Genomic DNA, 10,797 nt, shown 5'->3' with positions numbered 1-10,797 from the left:
TGTGGATGAATATTATAAGGAGCTAGAGACACTTGTGCTTAAAATTGAATTAGAAGAAAGTGAGGAAGCTATGATTGCTAGGTTTGTGAGTGGTCTTAGGAAGGATATTCAAGACATTGTTGAGTTACAAGAGTATTCATCATTGGGCTCTTTAGTTCATCTTGCAATGAAGGTGGAAGCCCAACTTGCTAAGAAAAACTCTTTCAAAAATGCTTCCAATGATGGATACTACTCCAAGTCTTGGAGAAACAAAAATTCTTTTTCTAAACATCCTTCCAAAGATTCTTCTTTTAAACCCAAGGAAACTAAGCCATCTACTTCTAGGCCTAAATCTCCCACTAGAACGTCTAATACTAAATGCTTTAAATGTATGGGTTATGGTCATATAGTTGCAAATTGTCCTTCAAAACGAAGTATGAACATGCATGAGGGCATTGTAGTTAGTGAGCATGATTCGGATCTCTCCTAAGCATTCATTGCATTCTCATGCATCTAGTGAGGAAGAGAGCGAATGTCCACTTGAAGGGGATTTGTTAGTTGTGAGAAGACTTCTTGGACAAGTTTCACAACCTTTTGATGAAAGTCAAAGGGAAAATATTTTCCATACAAGATGTCTTATTCAAAACAACATTTGCTCTTTAATAGTGGATGTGGGTAGTTGTGCAAATGTGGCTAGTACAAGAGTAGTAGATAAGCTTGGATTGCCTACTATCTCTCATACAAAGCCCTACAAATTACAATGGTTTAGTGAGGTAGGAGAAATAATTGTCAACAAACAAGTCCTCATCCATTTCTCCATTGGAAAATACAAAGATGAGGTATTATGTGATGTTGTGCCCATGGAAGCCACTCATGTTCTTTTGGGAAGGCCTTGGCAATTTGATAGAAAAGTTTTACATGATGGCTTTACCAACAAACTATCTTTTGAATTCCATGGTCACAAGATTACTTTAAAATCTCTCTCTCCAAGAGAAGTCCATGAGGACCAAGTTATCATGAAGAAAAAGAGGGAGAGTGAAAAAGATAAAAAAGATTAGAGTTCTAAGCCTACACTCCTTGTGTCTAGGCGTGAAATTGAAAGGAAAATAGAGGCTCATCATCCTCTTTTCTTAGCCATCCCTAGAACTCTTAGAGTAGAATCACTTGTTGATAGTCCTCATTGCTTGGAAAATTTGGTAGAAGAGTTCCAAGATGTGTTTCAAGATCCTCCAAATGGACTTCCACCTTTGAGAGGGATTGAACACCAAATTGATTTGATACCGGGCTCTTCTTTACCAAACCGTCTAGCATATAGGACCAATCCAAGTGAAACCAAGGAAATTCGCCAACAAGTTGAGGCTTTGATTGAGAAAGGGTGGGTGCAAGATAGCATGAGTCCTTGTGCTATGCCTATCATCTTAGTGCCAAAAAAGGATGGCACATGGCGAATGTGTTCGGATTGTAGGGCCATCAATAACATAACAATTAAGTATAGGCATCCCATACCTAGACTAGATGATTTGTTGGATGAATTACATGGTTCAAAAATATTTTCAAAGATTGATCTTAAAAGCGGCTACAATCAAATCCGTATCAAACCGGGTGATGAATGGAAGACGGCTTTTAAGACCAACTTTGGTTTATATGAGTGGTTAGTTATGCCTTTTGGTCTAACTAATGCACCAAGTACCTTCATGCGCCTCATGCATCATGTTCTTAGACCTTTCATTGGTAAGTTTGTTGTTGTTTACTTTGATGACATTCTCATTTATAGCTTATCTTTGAATGACCATAGGTTGCATGTTAGGCAAGTTTTAGAAACCCTTAGGAAGGAACATTTGTATGCTAATCTTGCTAAATGTATGTTTGCTCTTGATCATATAGAATTCCTAGGGTTCGTTGTGAGTTGCAAAGGGGTCCATGTGGACAAAACAAAGGTGATGGCCATTCAAAATTGGCCTACACCGAAATCTTTGAATGAGGTCCGAAGTTTTCATGGAATTGCTTCTTTCTATAGAAGATTTGTCCCAAACTTTGGTACCATTGCCGCACCACTCAATGACATAGTGAAAAAGGATGTGGTCTTTCAATGGGGAGAAGCACAACAAAATGCTTTTGACACTTTGAAAGAAAAATTAACTAATGCTCCCATCTTGGCACTTCCTAATTTCACTAAGACATTTGAAATTGAGTGTGATGCTTCAAGCATATGTATTGGGGCTGTTCTCCTTCAAGAGGGCCACCCCATAGCCTATTTTAGTGAGAAATTGAAGGGAAGTCATCTCAATTATTCCACCTATGATAAGGAATTATATGCACTTGTTAGGGCTTTGTTTACTTGGCAACACTATCTTTTTCCCAAAGAGTTTGTGATACATAGTGATCATGAATCTCTTAAATATTTGAAAAGCCAAAATAAACTTAACAAGAGGCATGCTAAGTGGGTGGAATTCATTGAGCAATTTCCTTATGTGATCAAACACAAGCAAGGCAAAGTAAATATTGTGGCGGATGCTCTTTCTAGAAGATACACTTTGCTAAATCTTTTAAGCTCTCAATATCTTGGTTTTGATCACATTAAGGAACTTTATCATGATGACCTTGATTTTTCTCTCATCTTTCAAGAGTGTCTTAAGGGAGGACACAAAGATTTTTTTATACAAGATGGCTTTCTTTTTAAAGGAAAACGTCTTTGTGTTCCTCAATGCTCTATTAGATTATCTCTTGTTAGAGAAGCTCATGAGGGGGGTTTAATGGGACATTTTGGGGTTGCTAAAACTTTGGATGTGTTGCATGAACATTTCTTTTGGCCTCATATGCATAAACATGTTCATAGTTTGTGTGATAAATGCATATCTTGCCGCAAAGCTAAGTCTAAGATGCATCCCCATGGTCTATATACTCCTCTTCCTATCCCTTCAATGCCTTGGGTAGATATATCTATGGATTTCATCTTAGGCTTACCCAAGACATCAACGGGAAAGGACTCCATTTTTGTGGAAGTGGATCGTTTTTCAAAGATGGCTCACTTTATTCCTTGCCACAAAGTGGATGATGCATGCCACATTGCAAACCTCTTCTTCCAAGAAGTGGTTCGCTTGCATGGGATTCCTAGATCTATAGTGTTCGATAGAGATCCCAAGTTCTTGAGTCACTTTTGGAAGACCTTGTTGGGCAAGCTTGGGACTAAGCTTTTATTTTCTACCACTTGCCACCCACAAACTGATGGTCAAACCGAGGTGGTGAATAGAACTTTGGGACAACTATTGAGATGTTTTATTTCGGGGAATCCTAGAGTGTGGGAGAATTTACTACCCCATGTTGAGTTTGCATATAATCGTGTAGTAAATTCTACCACCTCACATTCTCCTTTTGAGGTTGTCCATGGGTTTAACCCCCTAACACCTCTTGATCTTCTTCCTATTCCCCTTCTTGGAGATGTCTTGTGCAAAGATGGGGATGAAAAAACTTCTTTTGTGAAAACTTTACATAAAGACATCAAGAAGAGAATTGAGAAGAAGGTTGGCAAGTATGTTGAACTTGCCAATAAAAGGAGAAAAGCATTGTTGTTTGATGAGGGCGATTGGGTTTGGCATCACTTGAGGAAGGATTGCTTTCCTACTCAAAAGAAGGCCAAACTAATGCCTCGAGGGGATGGACCTTTCCAAATCCTCAAGAGGATTAATGACAATGCTTATGAGTTAGATATGCCTGATACATTCTTAGGTAGTCATACTTTTAATGTCAGCGATCTAACTCCTTTTTCTGTAGGTCTCCAGAATTCGTGGTCGAATTCTCTCCAACTCGGGGAGTATGATGGAGATCGAGCTCAAGTGGACATGGAGGCCAATCAACAAGATCAAGAAGAGGTAGAGGCGCAAATGGAGGACGCCCATGGAGGTCAAAGCCCACCTCAAAGGCTTACAAGAAGCATGTTCAAAGCTTTAGGAGCTAGGGGACAATTATTTTCTCTTTTTGTAATTTCTTTGGTTGAAGGTGCTTAGAGGGAAACATTAGAAACCTCTATTGTTATAGCATCTTTTAGGCTTTAGTTAGGAGCTTTAGGAGGGGGGGTGCGTTAGTAGATAGGTGTAGGAGTAGAATAGGAGGTGCCAAAGTGAAGGGAGAGGTCACACCGTCCTCATGCATTGTTTTTGGCGCCGATTCTAGAAGCTTTCTAGGAGGGAGTTTTTGAATTTGTGTAGCTTGCATTTCAGCACCTTAGGCTATAAATAGAGGTGCTCTCTTTGTATTTTTCAGATTGGAATTTAGAGTAAAGAAACTATACTCAAATTTTGAGTGAGCATTGGAGAGCTTTTGAGCCTTCTTCTCTAGTCTTATCTTGAAGGATCCATGGTGTCCTCAAGTGGCGGCAGCACACTCATCTAGGAGCAACCATCCTTCTAGTGGCGTGATCATCCAACCTTTCATCCATCTTCATGAGCATTCTTCTCTCCTTCCTTCCTTCTTTTTCAATTGTTCATGTTTAGCTTGTTGTTCTTGAATTTCTGTTCGGCAGTTTTCAATTCTGTGGAGTTTTGGTTCGGTGCCTTTGTTTCTTTGCTGTTCATTGTTGTTCTTATTCATTTTTAGCCTTTATGTTCGGTTCATTTCAGTTTTTAGCTATTTCTATTCGGTGCAATTGCTTCTTCTTTCACTTTAATCGGTTCAATTTGACTATAATTGGAACTTCCATATGAGTTTGAATTTGGTTCTAGTTTTGGTGAGTTCTTGACTTAGAACATTGATCCAATTCTAAGAAAAAGTGCCTAACAATTGTTCAACTAAAGTTGATTCCTAAGAGTGTCAAGAATCATTCTCTTCTATGCTATTGGAATCACATCAAAGAGGGTTTTCGAAAACTTTTAAGTCAAGAATGAAATTTCTTCGAGAATCAATTGATAAAGAAAATCAGTTTGCCAAACACAAAGCAAAAAGCAACTGCACCAGAAAAACAATCGGTTGTTTCGCAAAAACAATCGGTTGTTTATACCAGTTTGCAAATATTAAAACTGAATTTAAAGAGTTTAAGGATAGAGAGAATACACACAGATGTTTATACTGGTTCACTCTAAACCCAGAGCTACATCCAGTATTCTCAGAAACCACTGAGGAATTCCACTAAGCAATCAAGCCTAGATCACTTACACCACAACCAAGAAAGTGACCTTGATCCCCTCAAGACACACACTTCTCTTGGCCAACACACCAACACTAAGAATGCTGATCTTGATCCCCTCAAGAACACACAACACTTCTCAGCAAACACACAAAGATACTTGTTCAACAAAATACAAGGATTACACTTGTTACAAAAACAAATCTGAAATCAATACAAGCAGAAATCCTATCTCACACACTTTGATCAATCTCAATCTCTAAGCAATCTCAACTCTTTGAAAAACTCAAAAACTTGTGTTAATTGTTATTATTCAAATCTGTTTTTTTGAATATATTCAAAGATGTTGTTTGTTATCAAATCTTAACAAACTTATTCATTGCATTTAAAAGATTGGTCAAAACATTAAAGATTGGAGCGTAAACAGTTAAAACATTTGTTATGGTACCAAAACAAGCAATCGGTTGTTTCCTCGAATCAATCGGTTGTTTTGGTTTTAACAGCTCAACCATTTTAAAAACAGTTTTCAATCTTTTCTAAAAACATCTAAGTATAAAATAATCGGTTGTTTCGACAAAACAATCGGTTGTTTTTCACTTAGTTTGAAAAACACTTTTCTTTTAAAAAGATTTAGAATGCCTATGCTTTGGATTCGATCAAGGGTGAAGAGATTTGCAATAAAACAAGCATCATCTACTTTGTGGCATGGAATAAAGTGAACCATTTTAGAAAATCGATCCACTACCACAAAGATAGAATCCATACCCTTGGATGTCTTGGGAAGACCTAGAATAAAATCCATGGAGATGTCTACCCAAGGCATAATCGGGATGGGCAGACGGGTATATAAACTGTACCGTCCTGTTCCCAGGCGTTGACCAAAAGTCAAAGTCAACGTGTGGTAGGACCCCTCGTGGGACCAAAGGAAGAAAGTCAACAGATTGACCGCCTGAGGCATCGCCGGGTTAACACGTCGCCAATAGGGAGCGTCGCCTTGCTAAGGCGTCTCCAGGTTAAAGCATCGCCAAGTAAAGGCGTCGCCAAGACAAAAGCACCAAGCTAAGACACCACAAGGAGGCTTCGGGCCTCGATAGATCAGAACAGTAACAAAAAGAAGAGAAAAGTGGCCTCAAGGCCATAAGTTCTAGTACCAGTAGGGGGTAACCTGACTCGTGAAGTATCATGCCACTACTGGGAGACCCTGGGACAGATACGACCCATGAGAGAGCCACGACCAGGGGAGAACCACGTGCATGGCACGAGAGGAAGGTGGATACACCCCCAGGGCAAGTGACTCGAGCCTAGAGTGCATGAGTTGACGCCCAGAAAGTCACCCCACGCGCCAGATGCACTTCAAGGAAGGAGGACTCACACAATGGATTAACCCTAAGTTGGGTTACGGCTCTGTGAGGCCCTCCGCACAGAGTAAAGATCAAGTCAGAAGGACACGTGGCAATTAGCACATGCTCATTAAATGTTTCAATGAAAATTTGCCAAGGTATGCGTTAATTCAGTTAAGATTCGAACGTTCCAAGGAATATTTCTTATACGCTTGAATGCGTTTTAAACACGAGAGGTGTATAAAAAGGGACCTTGGGGCATTTGGAGGGGACCGAGTTTTAACCTAATTCTCGCAGTCTTACACAGGATAGAACCCTAGTTGCTTTTGTTGCGCACCCACTGTGAGCACAAGACAATTAGGGCAACACAGTTTTAGTGATTCAGTATAGCTTTCGACCACCTTGAGAGGGTGTGTCACCTTTGATGTTTCTCGCTAGCTGACTTGATCATCGGAGTGCAAACGGCCGCGAGGGCGCCTCTTTGTTCACTTCGTTTTAGGTATCACAAACGGAGCATAACGAAGGTGGCTTAGCTCGCGAGGACAAGTCACTCGCAAAGACGACCCTGGTCAACCGGCGGGAACATTTGGCGCCCACCGTGGGGCCGATATAAAACATCAGCCCCACTACACAAGTTTTTTCAGTTTCAGTTCTCAAAGCCCAGATAAGTTAAGAAGGTTTCCAGAATGTCACGAAGATGAGACCTGCGCACTCTAGGAGTGAAGAGATGACCATGCAACAACTAGCGGGCATGATGCAAGGGCTACAGGAAGCGATGGCAGCATCGAAAGCGGAGCAAGAGCGCATGCAGGCGGATCTCGCAGCTTCTCAGGCGAGAAAAGATGAGCTCCACCGTGCCAACGAGGAGTTACGCCGTGGATGGCGCGATGTAGACGAGCCTGAGACTGCCTCCCCGCCTAGAGAATTCACAACACCATTCTCATAAGCGATCCTAGAGACAGCGATCCCCAACATGTTCACGGGGCCTAAGGTAACCTTCACCGGGATGGAGGATCCTGAGGCGCACCTCACTGCGTTCCACTCACATATGATGTTGGTTGGCGGTTTTGATGCCGTAAGGTGCAAGCTCTTTATGAGCACTTTGACTGGGATGGCTATGGATTGGTTCATCATCCTCCCAGAGGGTCACATCACGTCTTTTGCACAGCTCTCACGACTATTCAGAGAGCAGTATTTAGCCAACAGGGCCCCAACCCCAATTTCGTACGACCTTTTCGTCGTGAAGCAATACCAAGGGGAAACCCTGAAAGAGTACATAAGTCGCTTTGGGGCACAAGTGGTGAAGGTGGGTACCACAGACGAGCCCATGATCGTGTACGCATTTAGAAAGGGGGTGTGCCCTGGATCTTTTAGTAAATCGCTAAACCGCAGCCGCCCCAAGACCTTCGCTGAAGTAAGGCGTCGAGCGGTAGAACACATTGCCTCAGAGGGCGAGGCGTACGAGAAGTGCACGACTGCTGCACCTGCGCGACCAAGGGCGCAGATACGCACACAACCCGCTAGGGTCCACGAAGCTGCCACGGAGAGAAGAAACCCAGACAGGAAGCGCACCTACGAGACAAGAAGGACCCAGCCTAGGGGTCGGGCAGAAGGGAGGAAAGAGGGAAATAGACCACTAAGGCACAACTTTGTAGTGGAACTCAAAGACCTCATCGTTGTGCCCAATATAGCTGACAGGTTGAGGCCACCAGTGAAGTCTGACAAGATACTGGGACATCACAAGGAATCATGGTGCGAATTTCACGAAGCATTTGGGCACCATATTAACAACTGCTTAGCGCTGGGATATCAGTTGGATGAGCTCGTGAAGAATGGTTTCTTGAAGGATTATCTCACTGGATCCACTGTGACCCCAGACGCGGCAACGCCAGAGGAAGGTCAAGCGCATGAAGTCCCAACTCATGGAGAAGTCCACACCATCTCTGGCGGCTTTTCCGGGGGAGGACCCACTGCCTCTCAACGAAAGAAATACGTAAGGTCAATAAATTTGGTTGCAGAAGAATTTCCGGACGACCCATAGGAGTCAGACCTCGTTTTCACAAGAGCTGACCTACGGGACGTCGTCCCACATGACAATGACCCGGTGGTCATTTCGGTAGTCACAGCGGGAAGAAAGGTACATAGGGTCCTCGTCGACCAAGGCAGTTCTGCAGACGTCATGTTTTGGTCGACCTTTAACAAACTACAATTATCCCCTGACCTGTTGAGACCCTATACAGGGTGCTTGTATGGGTTTGCAGATAACCCAGTAGAAGTACGTGGCTATTTAGAACTGAGGACAACGTTCACTGATGGAGTGGCAACACGCACCGAGGGCATTCGATACTTGGTGGTTAACGCCAACTCCGCTTACAACATTCTGTTAGGCAGACCCGCCTTGAACAGATTAAGGGCAGTGTCCTCCACACGCCACATGAAGATAAAGTTACCAGACCTTAGCGGCAAGGTGATAGTCATCAAGTCAGACCAAGAAGAGGCCCGAAAGTGCTATGAGAATAGTTTGAAAACAAAGAGAGGTGTAGTTATGGTGATTGAGCGACCACCTGTCTCAAATTCACCTATAGAATTAGAATCGTGGGAAGACGCGACGCCCGCAGAGTCCACGCCAGTTGAAGCCACCTTAGGGACGACACCTATAAAAGACACACATGCAGAAGGAAAAAACAGCGAGGCCTCGCCGATGGAAGAAGTACACGGAAAGGCCTCGCCTGCAGATGAGGTACCAAGGATTGTATGGGCTTACCACACCACGCCTCAATCCTCCACCATGGAGACGCCCTTCAGCTTAGTATATGGATCGGACGCCACGGTCCCAGTGGAGATCTACGAGAGCTCGCCTCGTCCCCTGGGTTTCGTGGCGGAAGAGCCCAACGAAGAAAGTAAGGTGAACCTAGACCTGATAGTTGAAACTAGAGAAGAAGTGAAAATTAAGGCTGAGGTCGTGAAGAGAAGAATGGAGCGTCAGTGCAGCTCCCAGGTGAAGTTGCGACAGTTCCAGGTTGGTGATCTGGTAATGAGGAAGGCCCACCCCAAGTGGATTGGGCCGTTCAGGATAACCGAGGCCAAAGGGAATGGTTCGTGTAAGCTAAGAGACTTTAGAAGGGGGCCCCATCCTACGTAGCTGGAATGCGGCGAATTTAAATTTTTATTTCAGTTGATGTTATTCCAGTTGAAGTTTGTAAAGGGGACACTCTTTTTCCCTCCCGAGGGAGGTCACCCAAATAAAGAAAAGAGAAGTTTAAGATATTTTCGCTCTAGTTTTCTCTCATTCGAATGTAAGATCAAAGGTTAAAGAAACAAAGACGAAAACTTGAGGCGCCACCAAGATGAGACGTCGCCAAGATCAGTCGTCACCAAAACCAGTCGTCGCCAAGATGAGGCGTCGCCTAGATGAGGCGATGCCAAGATAAGGCGTTGCCAAGATAAAGCGTCGCCAAGATAAGGCATCGCTAAGATAAGGCGTCGCCAAGATAGCGATGCCAAGACAAGGTGTCACTAGAGCAGGGCGTCACCTGCACAAGGCGTCGCCACCAGATAATCGAGCAGAAGTAGAGTTCAGAGCAAGGTAACAGGTTTGTCTAGTATAAGTTAAAATTCGGGAGCCTAGTCCTTGAGCAGGGGTTAAGGGATTCCTTCGGGACGCCCCCTCCTCAAGTATGAACAGCTGGCCCCGGTGTCAGATACTAGGCATAAGTTAAAAGCCCGGGCGCTTAGTCCCTGAGCAGGGGTCAAGGGATTCCTTCGGGACGCCCCCTCCTCCGGTAGGAATAGCTAGCCCCAACGTCTGATGTTCAGAACATTTCGCCTTGGTGTTTTTAGACGCCCTGAGGACGATACGGTGCTGCGATAGCAGGCCTCTCCTCAGTCGTGGGCACCAAACGCAAAAGGATAAGGGTTGAGTTGCCCTGGTGTTTTAGACACTCCATGGACAATACGATACTATTGTTTAGATCTCTCCATGGGCGTGGGTACCAGAGCGTGACTTTTGTCCCAAAGTATTTAGACACACTGAGGACACCCAGAGCAGGTCCCTCCTTAAATATAGACACCCAGCACACGAATAGATATAGTCCTCCCTCGCCTTTGAGCGATGCTGAGGCCATAGTAGAGACCAAATCCTTCCTTGCCTTTGGGCAATGACGAGGCAGGCGACGCTTTCATGGGGAAGATTCCTCGCAGATACGAAGGCCAAGTAAGTTTCTTGGTGGAGAGACCAAGGGAAGGGTACGCATCACGACTCAAAAGGAGAGAGTAGGAGAGGAGATCATGCGCTACTTAAAGAGCTAAAGTCGAACACGATGAAGGGGAGTATCGAAGGTAAGGCACGCGATACGACAA

At 43.8% G+C, this 10,797-nt stretch overlaps 1 protein-coding gene across 1 annotated transcript; it reads left to right on the top strand.

Moving 5' to 3' along the window:
* The first annotated feature begins 7,444 nt into the window (after positions 1-7,444).
* Positions 7,445-8,479, top strand: LOC137815891 (uncharacterized). Its single transcript, XM_068618998.1, has one exon. The coding sequence runs from the start codon at positions 7,445-7,447 to the stop codon at positions 8,477-8,479; it is 1,035 nt and encodes a 344-aa protein (XP_068475099.1).
* The last annotated feature ends 2,318 nt before the right edge of the window (positions 8,480-10,797 follow it).

The sequence above is a fragment of the Phaseolus vulgaris genome, chromosome 1, assembly GCF_000499845.2.
Source record: "Phaseolus vulgaris cultivar G19833 chromosome 1, P. vulgaris v2.0, whole genome shotgun sequence".
NCBI lineage: Eukaryota > Viridiplantae > Streptophyta > Magnoliopsida > Fabales > Fabaceae > Phaseolus > Phaseolus vulgaris.
This window is presented reverse-complemented; position numbering and strand designations above follow the sequence as displayed.